Here is a 25306-nt window from a genome sequence, read left to right as displayed (position 1 = left end):
ATGACAACGCTAACGCACCGAGCACGGCGTGCTGAGGTGGGAAGGAACTCGGACAAGAAGCCTGACAGTGAGGAAGACGCAGCTGTGGACAGAGACCTGAATGAGGATGATCCTGAGGACCCCAAAGATATCCGCCTCACGCTCATGGAGGAGGCGCTGCTTCTGGGGCTGAAGGACAAGGAGGTAAGGCAGGCGTCTCTGATGGCTGCATGTGCAGTGGTGGTAGCGCTGTGCTGGTGTACTTGGAGGTGAGGTTCTCGGTGAGCAGCAGAAGGGGTTGTACGATTTCCTCTGAATCCGCTTCAACAAAGCCAGCCTGCTTAGTGCAGACCCCCTTTGTCTGTAGTTTAAACTGATCTGTGGAGATTGCTTGCAAGTACTGTCCCACCAGCTTTGCCACAGGGACTGTGAGAAGCGGCTGGAGGCGAGGGATGCCTTATGGTATTGTGCGACTGCCATTTGCAGAGCAAAGGTGGGCTTGTTTTTCGCCAGGGTCAAAGACATGGGGTAAAAGGAGCCTCACCTTTGTGCGTCAGATGGTAAGTGTCCTCTTCCCTAGCCCAAGTGCGCTTTCTTATCTGAAACCATCAGCTGAAACACAGGGATGCTTGGAGCGCTGTTTCCACTTTGTTAAAAATTGATGCGAATAAACGGCAAGGGCAGAAGAGGGCAAGGCGAGGGAAGGCAGCTGGACTGGGAGTTGAAAGTAGGTGCAGGATAGGCCTGAACACAGCAATGGTAAAGGACGTAGGAGCTGCATCTCTGTTTTCAGGCCGGTAGTTTCCTTAGCCAGGCAAGAGTGGTGTTGTGCAGCTCCAGGCTTGCGGGGCGTGGGGCTGGATGGGAAGCCCTTTGCTGGGCACTCATCTCACCCACGTGTGCCGGTTTGATGGCTTTCCTTGGCAGCAGCAGACAGACTTCACAGGCAGTTATTTTCAGGGGGTTGTTCTCTGGCAGAACGGGACCCTGATCAAACTGAATTGTTTCGTGCTTCTCAGCCGGTGGAAACTCGTTTCTCAACTCTGCCTAGAACGAGCCGTGGGGAAAGGAGAAGACATCTTGTGTTGAGTTCTCTGAGCTGCTTGGCTCTTACCTGCCTTGTCTTCTTTAGTGCATGCATCATCTTGATCCCTTTGGGAGAATCTGATATTGCTATTCCTGTCAAGCAGATGGGGAAATCGAGACCAAGGGGAAGCTAACCAATTGCCCAGGGTGCTTCTTGTGATATAATGGCAGAGAGCCTTGAACACAGGTTTTTCAGCTCCAGGAGCACTCTTCCAATGAGCCCGTCTCTCACGCTGAGGAAAGGAGAGACTGTGGTTGTCAAAGCTGTGGTGGATGGGCCACTTTCTCTTCATCTGTTTCTCTGGGTTGAAATTAAGCCCCTGCGAGGTGCCTGACATAGGGCCCTGCTGCTGCTGGCTTAGTCTGAGCTGGTGCCTTGCTCTCCCATAGACCTGCTCAGGCCATGGCTTCCGACGTGGATCACGCTTGTAAGATCCGGCAGGGGAGGGCTGAGGGTTGTGTGAGTGACCGAGGCTTGTAGCTGTCCTGTTTAATGAACCCAGATAAGATCTAGGACTTGCTGAGCTGAATAGGAAGTAACAGGAGAGCAGGGCTATAAAGAGAACGTCATGCAAATAATTTTTGAGCAAGTATTTGAGAGCAGCCTAGGAGCGTGACATGGTCTGCTTTGTTCCTGGGCTATGTTTAGTGTTCTTGGCTTGGTTAACGTATTCCTGGGAACGGTCCTTCAGCCACCAGGAAGTTAGGAGAGCACAACAGCTGTGAAAAAAAACATGTCATAATTTCCCCCCCTGGCCTTCTACATTCCTCCATCTCGAAAGGAAGACCAGAGGCAGCAGTAGCCTGGCCGTGAGCTGGACTCCCAGGCATTGGGTTTTCCTAGCTCTGTTGTTCACTCATGGTTTGATGATTGGAAAAAAACCAAGACAATTTTAGCCAAATCCAATGAGCTCGCAGTGTAATTTCATTATTTTAAGTAACCAGTATGTCCGTCTAGGATGAACTGGCTGCACACTAGCCTGTAATTTCTAACTAATCTGATTCCAGAAGCTGAAAGTAACCCAGGAGCTTTTGACTTGTTTGATTTCAGACCCCTTAAAATTTTCTAGGAGTAACGTGCCTTTCAGCCCAGTGAATTGAAACTTTCGTTCACCTCCACACCCTTTTCTGGAGAACTTGTTCCTAAAGGGTGCATGCAAAAAACAGTGCGTCTCCCATGGACGGAAATCAGTAGGGCAAGGATGAAAGGTTGCTTTGTCTTTCCGCACAAGGAAATGAAGAAAGCAAATAAAGATTTTAATTTATTTTATGGTTCTCTGTGCTACGCGAGCTGGGCAATACGGTGTCCGGATGCACTGTATAAACAGACATGCTGGGGACAAGAGTTTACCCATACAGACTGTAAAAACTTCCATGTAAGAGGACTGCATGTTCTCAGCTTTTTTTCCTTAGGAAGGGGGCTTGTTAAGTTGCTTTGTCTGCAGTCTCCTGGTAGCTCTTAGACCTGCCCTTTTTCTCCTCCTCCCCCACTCCCTCCAGAGGAAAAAAAGCAACGAAAAGGGAGTTACGAACGGGCCGTAGCATTTCTGGTGTATTGGTGTCCCCCTGCAAACAAGCATGTTGTGACTTTGCATGCTGCTTGGCTCCCCTTTTCCCTTGGGCCCATCTTAAAAACCCGCTGCCTGCCTGGACAAGCCTCTCCCTGCTGTCCACTTGCCCTGAAATCCAAGGGCTGCTGCCCTGCGTCTGTGCCACGATGCAGCAGTGAGCGGGCCGGAACAACTGGGCTTTGTTCTAACCAGGGGATAAAAGACATGTGGAAGAAGGAAACAGAGAGGTTGCCTACACTGTCCTGTTGCTTCAAACCAGGGTCAGCTTACTCCTGAGAAGCATCAGTTGAATCAGTTATTTAAACCTCAAGGGACAAAGACTTCCCTTCCCTGCCCCCTCCTTCCAGGGCCGAACCGTTCCTGGGCTTTCTTGTCCGGATGGTTATTTCTTCCTGGAACCAGCTCCAATCTCTCTGGCTACAATTTTAGCCCAGGACTCTGTCCCATGCACGGTGGAAGTGGGAACTGGCCATTCCCTTCCTTTTTGCTGCTACCTTTTATGTGTCTGACCCCCTTTAGGCTATTCTCCCTCCGTCTTCTCTTCCCTGGACTGAAAACCCCGATTAAATTGCTGGTTCCTTGTGGGTCGTATTTTCCAGACCGCTGCACCTTCTTGTTGCTTTGTCAAATGCCTTAATGATTTTGGAGCTTGCGCTTCCCGGGACGAGAACCCTGTCCCGTGGTGGACTCGGAGAACAGGGCTTGAGGCCAGGTGCGGAACATGCCAAGTCCAAGCGGATCTGGCCAGCAGCAGCCCTAGCACTGCCCCCGCGGCACCCCAGCCCCAAGGTGCCCGCTCTGGGGGGGTGGTGGGGTGTATTTTCCTGTCCTTCATTCCTGGCTGGAGATCTTCTCTTCCCTCGCAGAAGTCTCCGGGCGGATTTGAGCTGGGGGGGGCTGCGATGAGGGTGGGGTGGTCAAGGGGCTGGGGAAGCTTTTGTGCCCTGTGGTGGGAGCTGGGGCTTGGTACCGCTGTGCCCCGTGGGGCAGCGTTGTGGGTAGTGGGGAAGCTCTTCTTCAGGGGCTGATGAGTGATTTTTCCGTAGAGCTAATTACTCTCAGGGCATGCCTGGAGCTGGTGGGGATTTTCTGCAAGGAAAAGGACGGATTTCACCTCCCGTTGCCCGTAGGCATGCCTGCAGCAGGTGCTGAGGCAGGGCAGAGCAGAGTTGACGTTGCTCGTTGCAGCCCCACAGCAGCAGCAATATCCTTCTGTGGCCAGGGGCTTGCAGGGGCAGGGGCCCCGCTTTTCCCACTCTCGCTTGGATTTTTTACGATCGGGGTTGGGCGCAGCTGCCTGGCCGGTGCAGGGGTGTGCTGTGTGGTTGTGGGTGCAGCAGGAAGGGCATAGCCTGAATTGCTCAATGTTTACAGGTAGGTTTTGGGCAGGGAGGGGGTTAGTTGGGGCTGCCGGACACTTTTCAACTGGTGGGAAAAGCCCTTTTCTCCCTTTGGCCTGGGAGGCAGAGCAGGGAGGCAGAGCTGTTAATGGGAATTGGGAGAGTCGCCTGAGCAGGCCAGGAGGGGTGAGGGGCTTGGCAGAGCTCCCCCTCCCATGTCTCTTCTCCCATTTCCATCCATCCCCTCTCTCCTAGGGCTACACCTCCTTCTGGAATGACTGCATCTCTTCAGGCCTGCGGGGCGGCATCCTCATTGAGCTGGCTCTGCGTGGCCGGATCCGCCTGGAGCCACTCTCCATGAGGAAGAAGAGGCTGCTGGAGAGGAAGGTGAAGGTGCCGCAGGAGCCGGGCTGGCAGCCTGACAGGCTTCAGGGCTCTGTTCACCCCAGCTGAGCCCACTGGCAGCAAGCTTTGCCAAAGCTGGCAGAGACCTTTGCCAAGGCAGCACTGCACGCCGGGGCTGGTGGCATTCTTTCAGGGAGGGAGTGTCAGGTCTGTGTCCAGCCTTGTGACACGTTTCCACTTTGTCCTTCCAGGTGCTCTTGAAGTCGGATGCGCCGACTGGTGATGTCTTGCTGGATGAGACCCTCCGACACATCAAGGCCACAGAGTCTGCAGAAACGGTGCAGACCTGGATAGAGCTGCTCACTGGTAGGGTCAGTTAGAGCCACCATCTTTCCAGCTCCCCTGGGGCCTGTCCCTGCCGCCTGTCCCCTCTCCATGGCTTTGCCATCCCCTTGCTTTATTGGACGTGGGCAGAATACTGACAGCAGAACAGAGGAAGGCTGAATGTGGGGGCAGAGAATGGTTTTCCAGGTCTTCTTTGTTGGGAGCTCAGTGGAAAACTTGGACCTTGCTCCTCATTGCCTCTTTTTTCGTGCTGAGTCTTCCCTGAGTCTGGGGTCCAAGGTCCTGGGTAGAAGGGGCTTTCCAAAGGGATCTGCCCCAGGCTGCTATGCCCTGTGGCCACTGGGAGCTTTGCCAGCTTAGACTGATGGGAGAAGTGGATCAGAGTCAGGCAAAGGGGAGGGAGAGGGTTCCTGCGGCGGGGACTGGTGTCCATGCAAGCACAGATGGTCCTGGGCTGGAAGCAGTTGGGACCGGGGTTGGGTGGCAAAGCCATGCTGCCCCAGTGTCGAACAGGGTCTCCTCTTCTGCAGGGGAGACCTGGAACCCCTTCAAGCTGCAGTACCAGCTGAGGAATGTGCGCGAGCGCCTCGCCAAGGCGCTGGTGGAGAAGGGCATTCTCACCACAGAGAAGCAGAACTTCCTGCTCTTCGACATGACCACCCACCCTGTCAGCAACGCCACCGAGAAGCAACGCTTGGTGAAGAAGCTCCAGGAGAGCGTGCTGGAGCAGTGGGTGAATGATCCCCACCGCATGGACCGCAGGACGCTGGCTCTCCTGGTGCTGGCCCACTCCTCAGACGTGCTGGAGAACGTTTTTGCCAGCCTGGCAGATGACAAGTATGATGTGGCAATGAACAGGACCAAGGACCTCCTTGATATGGACCCTGAGGTGGAAGCTGCCAAAGCCAGGGGTGCAGAGATGATCTGGGCTGTCCTGGCAGCCTTTAATAAGTCTTAAAAAGCCCCTGAACCCCCCAAACCAGGTGGGGGAACCTCACCCCCTCGACACGAAGCTAGGGCTGTTTGGGCACGGAGTTCCTGCAGCAGCAGGTGGGCTCTTCGTTCCCCTTCTGGTGCTCCTTGCCCATTGGTTTCCTTCTTGCGCCAGTGCAGAGCTGGGAGGTAGCAGAGCCCAGCCCTGCCTCTGCGTGTGGAAACTGAGCTGCTCAGATGGGCCAAACACCAGCAGAAATGGGGCTGTGGAGCAGCCTGCACTCCTGGTGCACCAGCTTGTCCAGCTGCCTCCATGGCTCCTTCTTCCACACACAGGTCTTGCCTTTGAGCTGCCTGGGCAGCGCGGAATCCCCAGCAGAGCACGCTGATGTCCTCCTGGGGCAGGGTACAGGCAGGGGAGTGGGCAGGAGGCAGGTTCAGGGGTGCCCAGGGGCTGGGACCACCCCACGTGCTGGCTGGCATGGGGCAGCCCAAAGCCCTTGGCACGTGTCGCCATTGAGGAGCAGCTCTGCAAAGACCATGTAGCCCTGCCCCGGGCTGTGCCCCCATCGCACATCCACTCTTTCTAGTAAGGGGAAAAGTTAAACTGTGACTATTTTTTTTTCACCCCCCCTCCCTCCCCCCGTCTCCACTACTTCAGTCTCCTGTAGTTCATTTAAATGTCTTTCTGTGCAGCCTGAGGGAGTCCTGGGTATTTAAATCTGTTGTCTGTAGCTGTGGTGGGTCCAGCTGCCCTTTCTAATAACGGGGTTTGCATTTGAAGGGGCACTGGCAGGGCTCTGGCATGGTGGAGGGAGTACTCTGGGTCCGCAGAGGTGTCGGTGGCACTTGAGTCATGAACTTGCTTGCTGGTCCCAGCTGCTGCTCCCTGCCTGCACCAAGTGCCGTGTCTGCAGGCAGCGGGGCCGAGTGACATTTTGTGTCCCGCATCCTGCGTGGCCCAGGCCTGGGGGGCACCTTGGGCTGCAGGTGGCATCACCCTGGGATCCATTTGCTTCCCTATGGGCCTGTTCCCTCCTGGCCCTCCATCTGCTTCGGGTTCCCGAGGGTCGTCCCATCCCCTTTGCATGTGGATGCTGCCAGGGGGTCCCCAAAATCCGTGGGCAGGGGTGGCCGCCTCCTCGCACACACGCCTGTCCCCTGCCGTGCCTCGATGGGAGCCGGTGCTGCAGTGTGGTCCCGGGGTGTCGCACACACGCGCCCGGCGGGGGCCTGCGGCTGGCAGAGCGTCCTGCCGCCCGGGATCCCTGCTGCCTGCGGGGCTGGGAGAGGGCAGGAGCCGCGTCAAGCCCTCACCCCCATTCCGCCACCCGCCGGGCCCTGCGCTGGTGGTTTCGCGCTGCTGTGGGTGCCGAAGGCCCCAGCAGCTCTTCCAGCCCCGGCAGCACTTGGGGGTGGCCGCGGTGGGGAACCTGGAAGGTGGGGGACCGGCGGGAGGAGGAAGGCCGGGGGCGCGTGAGGGTGCCGCTGGCCCCGGCCTCCCGCTCCTTCACAGGGAAAGCGCCGCGCTCAGGCCCGGCAACCCCTGGCCCTTTGCCCCGCCCACGTGGCGCTCACTCACTTCCCATTGGCAAGTGGCCGCTTCAGTTGGGGCGGCCCCGCCCCGCCACTCTCCCCGTCCCCCGCGGGCACTGGTTGGTCAAGCATGATGCCACCGTGGCCGCCTCCCTATGCCCTCTATTGGGCAAGACCCCTGTCCGTCAGGCAGATGAGGCGTTAGGGGACGGTGGCGGCCATTTTGGAGCAGAGCGCGGGGGCTGGACGGAGCGGAGGGAGCGCGGGGCACGGAGGGAGCGCGGAGGTACTTCCCCCCCCTCCCCCCGCCATGGCAGCACCTCAACGTCCTTCTTGTAGTGAGGGGCCCAAAACTGAACACAGGATTCAAGGTGCGGCCTCACCAGTGCCGAGTACAGGGGCACGATCACTTCCCTACTCCTGCTGGCCACACTATGTCTGATACAGGCCAGGACGCTGTTGGCCTTCTTGGCCACCTGGGCACACTGCCGGCTCATGTTCAGCCGGCTGTCAACCAGCACCCCCAGGTCCCTTTCCGCCGGGCAGCTCTCCAGCCACTCCTCCCCAAGCCTGTAGCGTTGCATGGGGCTGTTGTGGCCAAAGTGCAGGACCCTGCACTTGGCCTTATTAAACCCCATACGTAGAGGACGCTGAGCAGAAGGTGGTGGGCACTCTCCTGTGGTGGAGGGATGCAATGAGAGGCACTGCCGTGGGTGGGCCCAGGATCTGCTGGCAGGTGATAAGGCTGCTGGCACAGAGTTGGCTCTGCCAGATGCCACAGAAGTGGTGCCCAGGAGGTGGGTGAGCAATGGGGTGCAGTGGCGCGCCCCAGACAGTGCAAGAGAGGCAGGGTGGTGGGAGCCAGTGGCATTTGCAGCTGGGCAGAAAGGAAGCAGACTTGGAGATGAAGAACTGAGGACAGCAGGCTGAGATGATGCAAGGGTTGCAGGGAGCAAAGCTTCAGCTCCTGCATCCAGAACCCCCTCAACCTGTCTGATGTTGGGGCTCGTGCGGCGCCTGGCTCTGTGGCAGGGCCGAGTGGTGTGCACTGGCTGTGGCTGTTATTCCTGGCGTTGTCACGGAGATGGGTAAGAAGAGCCGGGCTCTTTCAGGCCGTGTGTGGGCGAAGCCCTGCAGCATGCAGAAGCTGAAGATTGTGACGAGGCTCTCGGTACCTTCCCCCGCCTTCACTCCTTGCTTCTTTTCCCCTGGGGACCTCCATGGACAGGGGTGTGAGGGGGACACTGTGCGGCTGGGGCTCCAGGTGAGATGTGCTGAGCCTCCGCATCACGCTGCTGCTCCCAGCTCCAGTTGTCCCAGTTGTGACTGTTGTGAGCTGCCATTAACTCAGGTTTGCTTTGTCTTTTTGAGATGCAGCTGAGGAGCTGTTTCATGGCAGCCTTTGCACACAAATTCTTGCTAGCCCCCAGGGCCGCAGCCACGCTGCAAAGAGCTGCTCCCCCAGGTCAGCACCAGTGGAAGATCATGTTGGAAACCTCTTGCAGTGCCAGCAATGCTTTCCGACCTGCAGGCTCGCAGGCTCCAGCTCCACTCTTGGCCACCTGAGAAGGGAAGTCCCGGCAGCGGAGTGCACAGGAGCATGTCCCCTTAATACCACCAGGCTGAGCTTCAGCGCCTTGTCCTTGGGCAGCCGAAGACTCCCATGCCACCTGCCTTCCACCCTCCGTGATTGTCAGCTGCATCCTGCCAGCTTGCTGGTCCCATCCAATTCCAAGGGCTTTCCTGCTGCACAGACAGGGCGGATGCTTGTGGTAGCAGCGTTCTGCCATGCTTATTGCGTGAAGCGTGACATCTCTGGTGGGCTGGGAGCAGTTCAGGACCTCAGCACTGGGGAGAAGATGCACATGGCATCCATTGGCGCAACCGGGCTGGCACGAGCAGAGCTGCTGCTGCCAAGTGTGCTGGAAAGACGAACAGCAATGAAAAATACCCCTTGCCAACATCCTGTGAAACTGTGACTTGTGCTCTTGGAGTGGCTTGGCCCCAGGTGGCCGCTGGCAGACAATGGCCAGCAGTGACATGTTCCCATTGGAGCTGGGCTGGTAGCCAGCCAGAACTCAGGCCTTGCCGTAAGTGAGGCTCTTCAAGCCCTGCTGGGACCCCAACTCCTTCCCACCCAAAACCAAAGCTTCTGTCCTCAGGCCTGCATCCCTCCCCTGAATGGGGGAATTGCATCTCCCTGAAGAGAGAGGCTGGTGGTTGGGGAGCAGATCCCAAGCCCTGCACTTGTAACCCACATTCAGGTGTCATTGCTCAACTGATGCTTCTTCAACAGCTAGGTTGGGCAGCGTGTCTCAGAGCTCCCGCAGAAGGGCCAGGTGGCAACCAGGACCTGGGACCTCCTGCCACAATTGGCCCCAGGGGTCCCAGGCTTCACACGGGCTGGCTGTCTTCTCAGAACATCCTGAAACTGTGGTTGTGAAACAGGTGCTAAACCACAGAACCGACACCGGACGGGCGAACAGGACCGGGACGGGACGCAGTACCTGCCCCTGCTCTCCTAGCGGACGGTCCTCTCTGCGGCTGACGGCGGGAAACCGCCCACGGACCGCGCAGCACCGCGGCAAAGGCGGGGCGAGACAGGCCGGAGAGGGCCCACACTGCGGGGCTACCGCCGATGACGTCACCGAATACGGTGGCTGCCGTCGAGCACGCGCGCTCCGGACACTGCAGGCGGGGGGAAGGGGGGGCCTCACGCATGCGCACTGTTGCCCCTAGCAGGCGGCCTACCGCTACTTGTAAGCTGCGCGGCTGACGCATGCGCACCACTGTCCGTCACACTGGCGCCGTCAGCTGTTCGCACACCGGTACTGCAGCCGGGAGGCTGACGCAAGCGCAGTGCCCGCTGCCGGCTTGGCGCGAGTCGCTCTCCGCGCTTACCGCCTGGCGCATGCCCGCTGCCGCTTCTAAGCCGGGGCCGGTCAGGGGGAGGTGCGGCCACGTTGCGCCGAAGGGCCTGTGAACTCCTCTCCCCGCCGCCCCCAACTCTGCTCCAGGTCCCCCAAGACGCTTCAGGCCTGCCCGTGTGCTGGTGGTGTGGAGAAGAGGCGGTGCTGGAGGGACTGCGCAGGTGCCTGGTCTCTCCCTCTCTCTCTTGAGCTTCACTTCCAAAGAAAAGGTCGCTGTAAGTCACCAGGAGCAGATGTCTTTTGGACTTCCTAGGCCGTACTGAGAGCCTTTTGGAGGGATTGGGGGGCACTGGGAGGGTCTTTGGGCTCTTTTTTCCCAAGCAAAAAAAAGATTTCCTGTCATAAAGGGCATCCCATTTTGCTCTCTCCAGTTCTGTACAAAGTACTGTGTCCATGACACAGATACCAGTTTACTTCTGTGCAGTGTGGGTGGAATTGGAGACTTTCTCTGAGGAGTTAAAGATCAGTTTCAGACCAGTCTTAAAATCCTGTATGTGGTGTCTGATGCTCCAGTTTGCTGTTTGCTGTCCCTGGCAGCTACACCATAGTTTGCTTGTCCATGGCATGGTGAATCCCTGTTCAAGACGCAGGACAGAAGCATTTCCTTGGGAAAGGGATGGTGTTTCAAGGGCTCCCCCATGAGCGAAACCTCTCCACAAAAATGGTTTCCTTCCAAATTATTACCCTATTCCTGAGGGAAAAAGCCAGGAAGGAGTCAGTTGGGGACTTGCCATGTCAAGGGCGGCAGTGGGAGCTGGCCCTGTCCCCTGATGGGACTGATGAATGCTGACCCTGTAATGACTCTTTAGGTGCCACAAGGGAAGGGGACCATTGTGGCACCAAGTGCTGTGACAGGCTCCTGCAGAAGTGTCATTTATCTGCATTAACTAATTAATGATGGCTTTGTTCTTTGCACTCATAACTGGGGTTCCTGCAATCCTTCACCAGGATCCTCCAGTCTGATCTCTGCTGGGACTGAACTAGAGGCTCAGCAACTTGGCGACCCTCTGAGCCCTGCCACGTGTGTTTTGCAGATGGCTGCTCCACAGAGCCCCCAGCGTCCCCCTGTCCCTAGACAGGGTCAGACTTCGGGAACTGGCAGTGCCAGATGCCACAAGGGGAAGGGTTGGATCCTGTCTACTTCAGCCGCAGCTCTTGGGCTCAGGAATCGTGGTGATCGTTATATGTCACAAAGTGCTGAGGACTTTTGTTACGAGGCAAGCAGAAAAGCTCCCAGTTGAGCATTGTATTCTGTGGCCAGCCCAGCTCCCACACCTTCAGCTTGAGTATACGTTTTTTTTATTTAATATCTTTATTTTATCCAGAAGTGGGGCCCAGATCCCCTGAGCCAACTGAGGCTGTGCACACTGCTGCTGCTGCTGGGAGAAGAGCTTCAGGTGGAATGGGTCTTCTTGAAGGCAGTGTTTCTGGAGGCCAAGTGTCCTGGCTCGCTGAGGAACTAGCTGCAGTCAGGGCTTTAGATGCCATGGTAAGCAGGCCTGGTTGGATGAACATAGCTGAACAAGGCATGTGCCCTGTCGTGCTGCTTTTCAGGAAAGTAAAGGCATAGCTTGTCCAGGAGATGACCTGGCCAGAAGTTATTGTCACTTGACTTTTGCATCTTATTCCTCTGAAGATGCCTGTGCAATAAAAAGGGGAGGGAGGGAAGGAAGAAAAAAAAAATGTAAGAGAGAATAGCATGCTTTACAGAAATAAACAGTTTCACTGCTTCTCTTAGTAAGGGCAAAAGTGAGCCTGACAAGAACCAGCTCTCTGGGCTTACAGGCTCTGGGAAGATCTGCCAGACCCATGCAGACTGTGTCGGTCCTTATTAGACATGACTGACAGTGGAAATGCCAGCCTGTGAAGCTATCTTAAGAGCTGGTATGTTGCCCATCACTGTAGTATCTAAACATTTTAACTGAGAGAAACAAAGAAGATTGTGCTCTGCTTTGCAACGTTTTTTTTCTCTCCAAAGGTTTTTCCAGCCATCCAAAGTTCAGATCTTCAGGATTGTCTTCCTTCCACAATAATAAACTTCTCTGAGGAGATTTCAGACAAGTGTTGGGTCTGCCCGAGGAGAAGTTTTGTCACCTCTGTAGTTCAGAGCACAGAGCTAGTCCCAGCTAGTCTGCAAGGCTCCTGCCAGGCACCGCAAACTGTTCACCAGCACCGCTGCAACCCAATGACTTAGCTAAAACACAGGAGTGGCCATGTAGCTGAGAAAAGGATCTGCCTCTTTGCTGTCGCTCACTGCTCCCGTGTAGCATCCTAATGGTTCACTCCAATACCTCAGTACTGCCTCTGATGCCTTGGGGACTGAGCACAGAGGGGTGATACACAGCAGGGCAGCAGGAGGGAAGTGATCTTAAGCACTCTTTGAACAAACCTATTGTCTGCCTCCTTGGCCTGGCTGCCAGATGCAGTTCCTGATCTGGAGGTGTGCCTAGATGATGGAGCATCACGTCCTGTGCTGTAGTATCCTCCAGGCTGCCTGATCTTCCTTATCTCTTCTCCTTCCTTGATGATCTTGTCTCCTGGATGCAGCAGGGCTGTTGGCAAAGTGCACAGAGAAGAGAGTCATGCCTCGCCCTGGGATCAGGAGCCCATCAGCTCAGATGTTGTAGCCGTAGCAGTCTGCAGCTCAGCCACAGCCATGTCTGTTCCTGGCTATGGACCTGCTGATCCTGGCACTGGTCTGACTTCCCGGCTTGACCTTCCCGGCCCCATTACCACGAACCTGTCTCGTGAGCTGCACTCTCAGTTGAACCTGGCTACCATCCCAGGGGCAATGCGGGACGGTCCTGCCTGATCTGCAGCACCCTTTGATATCTCAGCCCTGCTCTGGCCCTGCTGATGATATTGCTGATCCTAACCAGCAGCATCTGCCATGGCCCTCCAAGGGCTGCAAACATCCTCCATCAGCAGTGCCCCCTGACGTTAGTCATGCTTCTGGGCTTGGGAAGAGACACGAACTTGTCAGATTTAGTGCATTGAGATCAGGCCCTTGGTCTTTGCCTTACCTTTCTGCAGCGTTGGCTCAGTGATGTGAACATTGCGCTCTTTGCACCGGTTGGAGCTCTTCAGATAGCTTATGAAAGCATTCCTGCGATATCGGTCAACCAGTTCTCCCAAGTCAGCCTCTACAGTTGACGGCAAGCAATGCTCATCAATGGGGCCATCCCCAGATCTCACCATCCGGCACTTTTCTTTCCGTTCTATCAGGCTGTCTTTGTTCTGCAAGTAAAGGGCACGTCCTGATTAGCATCCAGTGGGGCCCTGGAGTTGCTGCGTTCCCTTCAGAGAACCTACAGGCAGGGATTCATCTCAAAAGTGTGCGCAAACAGGAGTCGGCACCCTGCAATGGGATCACAGGGACAGGCACTCCTCTGGGAGTCCAGTTCCCAGCCAGAGCTGGGTCCTCAAACAGATACTTCCTGGAGGACTTAGCAGAAGAACAGCACACCGGGCACAGGTGCCTCAGATGAAGAAGCCTTGCAGTCACCTTCTCGTTTCCGATTGTGTCAGGGAGCCGGAGGCTCTCGCCATTGCTGGTGACTGTGAGGCAGCACACAGGCAAAGAGGAGGTAGCCCTGGATTCTGCCAGAGTTCATCCAACACAAGATGCTCCAAAGAAGACATATGGGACTGAGTGAATGAGTGAGTCACTGTTATGTTTCCATTGGACTGTCCTGCATTGAGCCTCGCAAGTGAACAGGACAAAAGTGCTTATCAGCACCTTAAGGGACAAATCACAGTCTGGTGGACAGGTCAATGATTCTGTCCCCAGACAGAGAAACTGCTTCAGCTCCTCCTCCTCCTCCTCTTCCTCCTCTTCTTCTTCTTCTTCTTGCCAGTCATCCAGAGGAAGTGTTTATCTCACCAGAGTGTTCAGAAGCCAAACGAATCGTTTGAGATGGCTTGTAGCACCTCAGCTGCAAGGCACCATGTGGCCAAGGGAATACTGAGAAGCTAATACTCACAGTAACCCCTTGCCCTTTCCTTTACTGCTGCACTGTCCTCTAACCCATCCCACATTTGCCAAGGCATGCAGGTGTGCTTGTTCTCTTGCCATACACAGTACCTTCTCCCACCGTCTCCTGTCTCTTAAGAGTTTTCCAGTCCCTTCCATTTCATCATAGCTCAGATGTCGTCGCTCTGGCTCGGTGTTGACTGGTGGAACTTCCAAGTGTATTAACTGTTTCTCAGGCTTGGTAGGCTTCATCCCTTTGTCTGTGCCCCCAGCAGAAGGTGGACAAGTGGCAGTTTTGCAGGTGGCTTTCTGGAACTGAGCTTCTACTCCTAGCAGAGATTAAAAAACAAAGAAAAAGCCCAGAGAAGCCATGTTAGAGTGTAGCAGAAAGGAACACCTGATCCATATTTAACACAAAGGGTGTTGGCACGTTGTGGTCATTGGAACTCCCAACAGAGCTTACTAAAGAATAAGCTCTTCTGAATTGGTGTTTTCCAGCTGCCATCAACAGCTGAAGAAAGGGTCTTGTTTTGGATGAGCTGGATCATGAATGCTAACAAACAAAATGCAGTACAGTATGTTAAGCTGCAGGGTTCAAACTTTGATCCCAACCTGAAAGATTGGATAACCTGTCTGCTGCAATTGGACTGACTACAGTATTGCACATATTCCGGATTCTTCAGCTTTTCCCTAGAAGTCTCCTTCTGGCCACTGCTCTAGGACAATGGTCTCAAGAAGCCATATTCTGGACTCACTTTGGCATTTCCTGTCTGTATAGAGATGCTTTCCCAACCAGTGCTCTCCTCTCACCTGTTTTGGTCTCTTGGGATTGTCCTTTTCTCATTTCCAGCCACTGCTTTTGACAGTCAATGAGATCTTTGGGGCTTATAAAATTCCCTGGTTTTGAGGAAGTCAAGAAGATGACCACATCCTCCAGATCCTTGTCGCTGATGGGAACTTTGGTCTGGCAACCAGAACAGAAAATGACAGTGGAATCACCAAAAGGTCAAGGCTTGCCCCCAGCATGGGAGGGGTGAGCTTTGCTGTTGTTCCAGATGCTTTTGCAGGGAAGCATGGCACAAAGGCAACCTGCTGAGTTTTCCTTGGGTTTATGAAGCATTCGCAACTTGACCGGTCTTCTGCTGCCCCCTGCAGAGCTCTCGGCTTTTACTGTGACAAACTTCCCAGCCCTCTGGGTTTCAGGAAGATGTTTTGGCTCAGACTAGAATATCAGTTAACATCTGAACTGCTAAACCCTAATAAACCTGAACGTGTTCTTCACAGCTTTGTAATGCTGCGGCACGTTCAGTGACGCTTCCTCACTGAAAGTGAGGCCCAGTGTGAGCCGTGCTGTGCAAACATGTACTGAAAGGCAGAGCGGTGGGGAGATGTAGGAGCCTCGTAGGGGAAGAACCAAGCATCAATGCTGGGAAACTCAATGCCACTTTCAGAGCCTACAGCAGGATCCCAACAGCCACATTACTGAGCAGTGACTGTCTTCCGAGTCTGTGAGGCAGTGGATTTCTTCACTCCCCCCTGGGACTCGCTCTAGGTGCATCTCTGCTGCTTTCCCTTCCCTTTGCCCTTCAGCTTTTCAGAGGTTGTCAGAGCCATTCTCTGAGAGTAAGGCAAGCAAAAACGCCCCTTGCTGAAGCTCTTCCATTTGCTCTGGGTTGGCATGCAGGAAAATAGGGCAGAATTGCAGCAGTTCATTACTTTTCTGTTCCCTACGTACCTCCTTGATGATTTTAATGAAGTCCACTCTCTTGATCTTCTTCCTGTCCATACCAGCCTTTATGAATATGTCCACCATCCTCAGCTTCTTTTGTTGCAGGAGGTTATGCAGTGTGACAAGAGCCTGGGGATATGGTGCACAAACAAGGGGAATGCTACCCTTCTTCCAAGGCTGGCTGCTCTTTGGTGGTGAGAGCTGAAAAGGTTTATAAAATACCCTGAGATCACCATTATCCAGGAGCACCATGCCTGTCAGTGTGGCATCAGCTGGGGTAAAGCAGCATCACTCTACTGATTTGACAGCAGGTGCTACTTCCCATGCACTTCCGTACTTACGTCCAGGCTGTCAGTCATGGCTGATTTGACAGCAGCCCTCCTGTCTGCTCTGTGTGCCTTTATTCTTTGCCAGCATCTTTCTTCTTGATTGCTGAGGGAAGGTTTTTGAGTCAGCCATTTTTCAATGTCCCCTAAGCTTTCCAGCTCAGTGCGAAACTGCCTCCTCGCCTGAATCCAAGCCTCTGCTGTTTGTAGACCTTCTTCTGTATCAGAGGTGGTCTTGGGGGAGCTGAGGCTATCTTCTTCCTCGTGGGTCAGCTGCAAGACAGACATGACAGAAGTCTGTGGCCCAAGTTGGTTTCAAAAAGGGAGAAGCTGGTCTTGCCACAGGTGGAACAAAAAGAATGTGATGTCTAGATTTGGATGGCCCTGTGGGGCCTACTTGCTTTCAGTTTAAAGGGAAAAGTTGGATGCATATTTCTCCAGTGGTGTAATTGGAAACCATGCTCCAAGACCACCTCTGGCCCGACGTTAGTCAAACCCTCAATCACATCCTCGCAGCTAACACCGCTGCTTTATGTGACAGATGCGCTTCCTGCAGAATTGAGAGTTGGAGTCAGGTGGGTATGGTTGTTTCCAAAAACAACAGCAAGCCCATCACAGAACAGTGGGGAAACACATGTGGTAGGATGTGGTCAAAAGTGGGGCCTCCATGTGTGTAGTGGGCAGGGGCCTCCAGTTCTGACGTGCTTCGGGCTGGACCGGGTGGGGTGGGGTGGAGACAGGGCCATCAGAGTAGCACGAAAACAGGTGGGTCCTGCCATTTCACAGAATGCTGGGTCCCTGACACCAAGGAGCAGCTGAAATAACGTGTCGGCCATTTTACTTATGAAGAATGGCCAGAGTGCTCTCCATGCTACTTGGAGAGACAGCTCTCCCGCTCCACACTGCTGTCTGGAGCTGGCTCAGGCCATGTGACTGGGAGAGATCCTGCTTGAGCTCCAGAGTTGGCACCCGGGCAGAGGTGGCCTCCTTTCCAGGGATGGAGCAGGCCCACTGATGCCCTCACCATGGCCAGCTGCTTGTTTTGCCCCTTGGCCTCGACTGGCAGTTTCTCCCTCACAGCAGTGAGCAGGTGAGAACGAAAACCACAGCCGGCCGCAGTGCTCTTTGGAGGGAGTGATGCTGCTGGGACGTGGGAAGACCTTCCCAACTCAGTGCCACCCCAACCAGAAAAAGGCTGCTCTGTTGATACTCCCGTACCTGGGCCCTCTGCATCTTGTTGCTTTCTCTCTCAGCTTGCTGTTGAGGCAATGCTGGCAAGGTGACCCTTCCTGCTTTTGTGTTCTCTTCTTTCTCCTTCCTTTTGGCCATGGACGCCTCCAGTTTTCTTCTATTGTTCAGCCCAAATACAGACTGTCCTTTCTACAGGAATCCACAAATGCAATAGCAGCTGTTAGTCTCACCTGCCTTTTCTTTTTAAGTAATGCTCTTCTCTCCCTCATCTTCCCTTTTTTCGCAGTTTCTGTCGACAGACAGTTCTTACAGATACAGCCACGACCGATGAACTAAGTCACCAAAGAGCTAACTTTTGAAAAGGGCTACAGTTCCTTTTCTGAGATCAACAATACCAAACATAGGTAACAATGGGAAAACGAGCCACAGTACGACAGCAACTCAGCATCAGTATCTGGGTATTTTTTTATGCACCTATTTCTCCTAAGATATTCCCACTTGATTTTCTACAACCAAGTGACACAACAATTGCCTCAATCCATACTACATACCTGTCCTGTCTGCCTTTGTTCTTCAGAAGTAGGTAATGGCAATTCAGGGCTCTCGAAAGGAGTGTCTTTGTGCTGCCTTCCTTCTGTGCCTGCACATTGTGGCAACAGTCTGAAAGTATACACTGGGGTGAGTGCAGGAAGAGTTTCTTCTCCATCCTGTACTCACGCTGCTCACCTGCTTCAGCAGCAGAGCTTCACCCAATTGTCTTCCCCTCCACAGAGACAGGGATAACCCTGAGCTGTAATGCTCAGATGTCCACCAAGGAAATCAAGATGAGCTTTTTCCATACGGAAGGCTCCGGGACACGCAACCTCATGCGTCCCTCTTGATGGAAGATGAGAGGATTTGCATCCTGTGCAATGACAGGCATCTGGAGATACTGGCATCCCCCTCCTGGCCATTACATGGACCACTGCAAAGCAGTCCCAAATACTGTGGGACTTCCCATCCAGCAAGGAAATGCACTGTGTGGTGACATGTGTTAACGGCCCTGAGTTAATACAAACACTGGGTCCAAAGGGAACAGGTTTCTCAGAGAGCTTGGGTAGTCTCCGTCCCTGAAAGCTTTGAAGAAAGACTGGATAACATCCTGAGCAACCTGGTCTGACCCTGAGCTCATAGCTAACTCTGCTTGGAGCAGCCAGTTGGACTAGGACCTCCCAAGAGCCCTTCCAACCTCCATTATTGTATAAACCTATAAAACATCCCGCACAAGCACTAGAGCACAAGACCACTCTAATTGAGTCCTTTCAGAGTCTCACCTGCCAGGAGGCCCTCCTCCCTCTGTCTTCTCCTCTGCTTCTTCCTCCATCTCAGCTCTGGCTAAGTGGTCTGGAGAAACGCGCCTTTGCAGAAGGTGCAATGTGCGATGAACAGCTGCTGCAAGCATGAAAGGAGAAAACCTCTTAGAACAGGCAGGAGGAGGCACAGATCTGCTCTGCAATGTTAGAAGCTGTTTGAGGCCTCACTGGCATTCCTTCTGAGACCTGTTTTCTCAGAGGGAGATCTTAAGCCCTTCCTGACACTAGCCTTTGATCCTGTTCAGCACTTGATAGCCACATTATTCTCTTTGATGTGATTTTCTCCTGCTGTGGCTAGTCTTTCCTCTGCACACAGTGGCCTTCAGGGGGAGACGGGTCCTGGTGCTTAACAGTCTCTTTTGGAGGAACAATTTCTTGGTGTTGCAGACATGTTTGGTATAAAAAAATTTGCTATCCTGGCACATTCAACTTAAATACATTATAGCTCTGATGTTCCTGAGAAATTTAGGTTGAGGAGATAGACTTCCCAACTTTAAAAGAGAAGTGAGGTCTTGGCACAGCTTAGCAACCTTTGCACAGTTGTTCTCTATGTGATTTTTCTATTGAATCACGCCACAGTGCTTCCAAGAGATACACCACCCCCCCAGCATCCCACAACTCAAGGCAGTTTGTGATTCACAGTGCTGATCTACTTCCGCAAACATTTACTCCTCCCTGCACAAACAAACTCCTGAAATGGAAGAGGTATCCTCCAGGTCATGGAGTGCAGGGGTAAGACATACTTCAACACCATCAACTGCAGTTGGTGGTACTGAGGCCCCCTGGGATCTTGCTCCAAAACGAGTCCCTTGAGACAATCAAGAGAGGTAAACAGAGGCACACAGGGTGCGTCTGCCATCCCAGGCATCTATTGTAGCCTGGGCCCTAAACACCTATCAGTAATGAAGACAGACGAATGCACAAATATCTGCCAGGAATCAGTCGCTAACATTACCTCTTACTCCCGTGCTGCTCAAAGCACTCTCGCCTCCTGTAAATATCTCTTCATCTGTGAGAGAAGCTCTTCGAGGCACTGCCCTCATCTCAAACCTGGAAGCAGGAGGAAGGCACCATTCTGAGAAAAGGGCTTCTCTGTAGAGCCAGCCTCACGTCCTAGGCCATTAAGGGAACCACCGAGCAGTGCTGGCCTCGGGAACGGCTCAGCAGCCCCTTGCTAGACAGATGTTTTGGTTTTTTGCCTCAGTCCTCCTGTGCCATTTTGACTCAGGAAGATGTTTTGGAGATACTTTGATTCACCTGAGTTTCACAGAAGGCACAGAAATATCACAGACAGAGGACTTGCATGCATCTGGTCTTTGATCCACCCTCTAAGAGGAGCTTTCCATGTTATATTCAGAACAACAGAAATAGAAGGTTCTTACTTCTGTTAAATGTTTTGGCAGTCTCTACCAGTGGAAAGAGCACATCTGTGCTTGGTCAGACAAGGGCTGCAGAAACAAATATACTCACTGTGGAAACTGGTGGACATGGCCAAAATGGCTTGAAGAAAGAGTGACTTCTTTGTCCAATATCACCCATTTCTTCTGCAACAAGGACAGGAACATCTGATGTGACTCCAGGGAAACTAACTCATTGCTCACAATGGCCTTTCCATAGCTCCAAGAATTAATGGCCTCTCAGCAAACTTCTGGCCAAGTGCCTCAGCCCCCTGCTAAAAAAGCTGCGCAGCATAGAATCTGCTAGGGTGAGGAACATTGCCAGCCCTTTTGCAAGGACAAGAGTTGATGGTGTCAGGCAGGAGACTCCTTGTTTACCAGGGAAGAAGTCAATGGAGGCAAACACAAGGGAAGACCCATTATGAGCCTGGGTTCCTGGCTGCTGGTTGCAGTGAGGTGGCTTGCTTTAACTATTGCTGAACTGAGAGCAAATGGTTCTGAGCTGGTTTTATCCCCAGAATCCTTCCAAAGACTTCCAAAGAGCCTGCATGCCTCTGCAGTATGGAGGAACCCAGCCACCGGCTCCTTCTCTTCCGTCAGGCCAGAAGAACTACACCAAGAGCGTGCCAGTAGCCACGAGGGGCTGGTCTCAGCAAGGCCTTGCTGTCTCTGCACCTCAGCCTCATGTCCAGAGTGTTGGGTGGACACCATCACCCCTGCCATTGCTTTAGCCTTTTTCTTATTTCATGGCAAGGCCCTTTCAGCGCTTTCCCTTGCCCACCAAAAGTAGTACTGCGTACCTGTCCAGCACCTTGAACCACAGCAAATAAAAGAAAGAAGCTACAGAAAGCTTTCACTGCTACAGACCATGCCTAGCCCAAGTGACCCAGCAGGTTACAGCTGGCCAGCAGGACTTAGTTCCTCAGTCTGTTCATGGGATGTCAAACCCACCCTAAGTAGCACTGGAAAAACAATAAACTTACAGTGAGCAACTTCTCTACCACGTATGTAGACTCGTTGAGGCTTAGTAAAAAGTCTTTGCAAAATGCCATTGTCACTTCTGTTCCCCGGATAGCAAGAGTGCCAAAATCCTTTAAAATGAAGTTCACGTCTTGTCTGTTTTTTAGGATGAAGTAGAGAAAGTTCAGGGTCTCCTGCACACAGTTCTGCACGACTTCCTCAGAATAGGGGACATCTGAGTGGATCTTCTTGTAGCTCACAGACACTTTCTTAATCTCGCCTGGAAAAGAGGAGGAAGACTGTAACTCAGGCAGCAGTTGAACAGACTCAAAGAAAGTGCCAGCAGCTCCCAGGCAAAATACACTGCTATAGCACTGACTGGTCTAACCACCTGGTGCAGCTCCTTAAAGGAGCTGATGTAGGCCCCTCCTCAAGTTAAGGTCAAATCACTCCATTAATGGATGTGCCAAGCTGCAGCCATGATTCCCTAAACAGATACAGGAACCAAGGACCTTGGCCATCTGTGTCCAAGGACCTTCGCCATCTGCGTCCACACTGCAGAGGAGGGCAGGACAAGGAGGGAAGAATGGGGCTGGTTCCCACGGGAAGAGTGGAGCGTGCTGGGCCATGGAGCTGAGCCCACATGTAGCACACTCCTGGTCTGGGGAGATTTGGATATAAACACAAATAAACCATCAAGCTCTTAATGCTGTGCAGGCCTCATCAATGGCACACTGCAGATTCAGCAATGGCAGCAATGGTCAGAAATGGCAGCAAATCTGGCTGTTGTCAGTTTTCTGTGCTAGCTATCATTTCCATCTCTCGTTCAAGGCTCTTCACAGCTGACTTTGACCTCTTTTGACTTCTCTGCATAAAAAAAGCTCTATGGGCCTGTGGGCATTTGCCTCAACAAAATCCAACGTGGTACAAGAACAAAGCATCAGCATCACCTCAACAGCTTTATGCTAAACAGTTCCAATAAATGACCATCAGCCAGCAGGCATCCTACAAATCAATAACGTGGCTGGCATGAAGCCAGTTGCTAAAGCAGATCATGGAGAGATGGTCTAACTTTGTACAGCCTTAATAAAAACTAGTACGAAAGAAATGGCCCCTTTCTAGGCATTACTACTTGGTGGGCTGCTTGTGTCATCCCACAGAGGTTGCTCTCGGGGCCTTCAGAAGGCCTCTGATGTGTCCATCATTGCCTCTGTGAAATATGTTCATCTGATTCGTGTGATGAAGTGTAACCTTCTGGACTTTTATGGATTTCTCCTGCACCATAAAAAGGGGTATTTTACAGGAGAAAGTTAAACTACTTTGCTGGTATATCAGCTCAAACCAGTTTGACCACTGACCGCATAGTATTGTGTAAAGAGAAACTTGTAAAGTGCATGCATAAAGTTTGGGGTCATCCTGGGGGCACACCGAGGAAGATTCGAGAAGACTCTAGAAGGAGAAGAGGGCATGCGCCGAAGAAGATGACACGCCTATTCATGAATATGTATTAGCAGACAGGATATAAACCAAGAACAGGAACTGTACTGCGTGCGTCTTGGTGGAGCGGAGACTCCCGGTGCACCCAGCACTGTTTGCTTGCCTCTATTCGTTTAATAAATTGTAAACTTGAATTGGAATCCTGTTTGGGACTAAATCATTTATCACACCTCTAAACAGCAACCAGTATAAACCCCAAATATATGGACGTAGGGGAAAACAAAGAATTTCATTGCTGTTCTTACCAGGAACAGGTGCAGAAGCATGTTGCAGCTCACGGATCTCTGCAATAGTCCTGGACAGTGAAAACATAGGTCTCTGAAATGTGTGCACCTCGCCATTTTCAAGAGAGCGCCATTTTTGGATATAAAACGTCCCCAGTCCTGTTATGCTGACAGCCTGAGGCTGGAAAAAGAAGAGAAGGGCAAGCATTTGTAGGTTGAAAAGCAAAGTGAGGACCTGTGAGAGCTTGCAAGGGGCGCACCTTGTGCCCGGCCGACTCTTGGTGCAGAACACTTTTGCACACCTCAACCAGACTTTTATTTCTGTATTTATATATTGCATATGTATAAAACAGGTATTTTATGGTACTGATTTTATTTATTTAGTTATTTAGTTATTTATTTAATGTGTCTCAATTTACGGAGAAGCTGGTCTTTGGCACATTTGTGGCAAATTTGTAAATGGCAATGCAGTTCTGGGAAGAACAATGGCACTTGCTGGCACAGGGATGCTGTGACCCCTGAAGCCATCGGGCTGAGAGGAGGAGTAGGGTAGGATCCCACCTTTCTCTGCAGGAGCTGTTGCCGAACATGCTTAGACACAGTGCTCCAAATAGTAACGACATCTGGAAAGCAAGGGAAAGACACGTCAAGCTCTAAGTCAGCCAGCTCACGTCCCGTCAGCACATCTGTAGACAAGCAGATTGTAGATGCAAGTGTGTTTCAACAAGGCTCATGGGATAAACCCATCTGTGACACAGCCCAAATCTTTGGCCTCGGTCTTCTTCCAGCAGGACATCTTTCCCTTCAGAGCCAGAGCCCTGGGTGTGACCCACTGCTGAGGGAAACCCATCCATGGGACTTCCACCACAGCAAGGGGAAGGTGCTACGTGCACCGGACTCCGCGGGGCTCAGGGTGTCCTTAAGGGCCTCCCCCCTAGGGACAAACTCCACTTCCCACAACTATTTGTGCCATTCAGCTTGTCTGTGGTGATGCTCGTCGGAGAGCTCCCAAAGTCCTTACCACTGAAGGAAAGCTTCTTGAGGGTGGGAAATGTGACCATGCCGTAGCTATCAACCTTGCTGCAGAGCTCGATGTTAGTGATCAGCGCTTCCACGTTTGTCATGTTCTTGCTTTGGGTCAGCAAGCAAGGCTGCCAAGGGAAGGATTTTGATGTCTCCTAGTGGGAAACACTCCCTCTCCAATGTCCTTGCCTGTGCTTTACCAAACAGCTCCTGCACTATCCCACTCTCTCCCTTTGTCCTCTGAGTCTCTGAGGTACAGGAGAGACTTTGCACGTCCCCTGGATCTGAGAGGTTGCCGGGGCCTTGCAGAGAAGTGAAGGGAGGGTCTGGGGCTTATGATGAGAAGGGGCTCTGTGACACGGACTGGGGTCACAGAGGGATGTCCCCACATGACCCCACACCCACTGGTGTGGCCAGGTTTGGTCCTGCAGTAAGAAGGGGGCTGCTCCCTAAAACACACACACAATCCTCACTCCCTGAGAAGGCTGTGGGGCAGGGAGAGCCTCCAAGATGTCACCACATAGTGGAAACGGGGACACAGAATTACATGATCACAGACTGGTTGAGGTTGGAAGGGACGTCTGGAGGTCTTCTGATCTAACCCCGCTGCTCAGGCAGGGCCACCTCTTTTTTCCGAGTAAAACTGTGGTGCCTACAGTAATAAAGGACATCCCATTTGTTATGCCAAGAGTAGGGACTGGTCCAGGGAATCCTGCAGCAGCAAGGGCACATGGCAGGCAGGCCAGGTTGTACTTTCTGGCTGTCCAGCTGGCCCCGCAGCGCTGTGGCTGTTAAAGGAATGTGGAGAACAGGCAGGAGTAGTGAAGGCTCTGCCTTACCTACCACAGGTCCTCAAGGTGATGAAGCTGAATTAGGGAGTCAACCTGGTAACAAGTTAAAAACAATCTGGAGCTTAAAAACACAACCCACCCACCCCAGTAACACCACTGGCAAGTTGTGCAAGAGCCCCAAACTACTCACAAAAGACCATCAAGCAGCACCTATGCTAGGCCACTAGAAATAGGTATCAGCTGAGTGAAGGCTGTGTGGTGGGGAGGGGTGTATTCCAGTGGTAAGTCTGCCCAGCATCCCTGATGCTTCTGATACAACAAAGATGAGAACATGTGGTAGATGAGGGGGACAGGAGGGAAAAGGGATGGTTCCATATATTAACTGATGTTGCAGTTGTTATTACAGCAGCAACAGCACTGTGGAAGTAAGCCATCTGTGCGGGAGAAGGATGGACTTCACAACTCTATGAGAGTTATATTCCGAAGCCGTTTATTGTCTTGTGTGACTCCAATATATATCATAATTTTCGCTTAGTCACTGCGCACACACTCATGATTGGTTACAACTTGTTACACACACTATTGCAATTGGCTATATACAAAATATCACGCGCTGTCCACGCGCCCCTCACACAGTCAGGATTGTTGCTTGCAGGTGTTCCTGTTTTCCTCGCTTCTTCTTAGTTGTTTATCACAGCTCCTTCTCCTCAAGGCCGAGCCGTGCAGATATCCAGCTGTTCACCAGCTTCTCAGTGCCACAGCTCCTTCTCCTTAAGGT

At 52.8% G+C, this 25306-nt stretch overlaps 2 protein-coding genes across 2 annotated transcripts; one reads left to right on the top strand and one right to left on the bottom strand.

The window, feature by feature from the left end:
* On the top strand, nt 1-5624 carry LOC309414133 (Golgi phosphoprotein 3-like; the record flags this gene model as incomplete). Its single annotated transcript, XM_082011415.1, has 4 exons — nt 1-183; nt 4232-4363; nt 4573-4687; nt 5197-5624. The coding sequence occupies 4 exons, from the start codon at nt 1-3 to the stop codon at nt 5622-5624; spliced, it is 858 nt and encodes a 285-aa protein (XP_081867541.1).
* A 5753-nt stretch (nt 5625-11377) lies between these two features.
* Nucleotides 11378-23944, bottom strand: LOC309414220 (uncharacterized protein; the record flags this gene model as incomplete). Its single annotated transcript, XM_082011517.1, is given in 13 exon segments — nt 11378-11437; nt 11440-11705; nt 13089-13302; nt 16109-16366; nt 17312-17473; nt 17836-17944; nt 18598-18715; nt 19592-19686; nt 20107-20180; nt 21017-21273; nt 22736-22895; nt 23276-23337; nt 23736-23944. Coding segments are annotated over 13 exon segments (1938 nt in total). The 5' UTR covers nt 23839-23944.
* Between the last annotated feature and the right edge of the window lie 1362 nt (nt 23945-25306).

The sequence above is a fragment of the Phaethon aethereus genome (genome assembly GCF_964289735.1).
Source record: "Phaethon aethereus genome assembly, chromosome: 28".
Taxonomy (NCBI): Eukaryota; Metazoa; Chordata; class Aves; order Phaethontiformes; family Phaethontidae; genus Phaethon; species Phaethon aethereus.
This window is presented reverse-complemented; position numbering and strand designations above follow the sequence as displayed.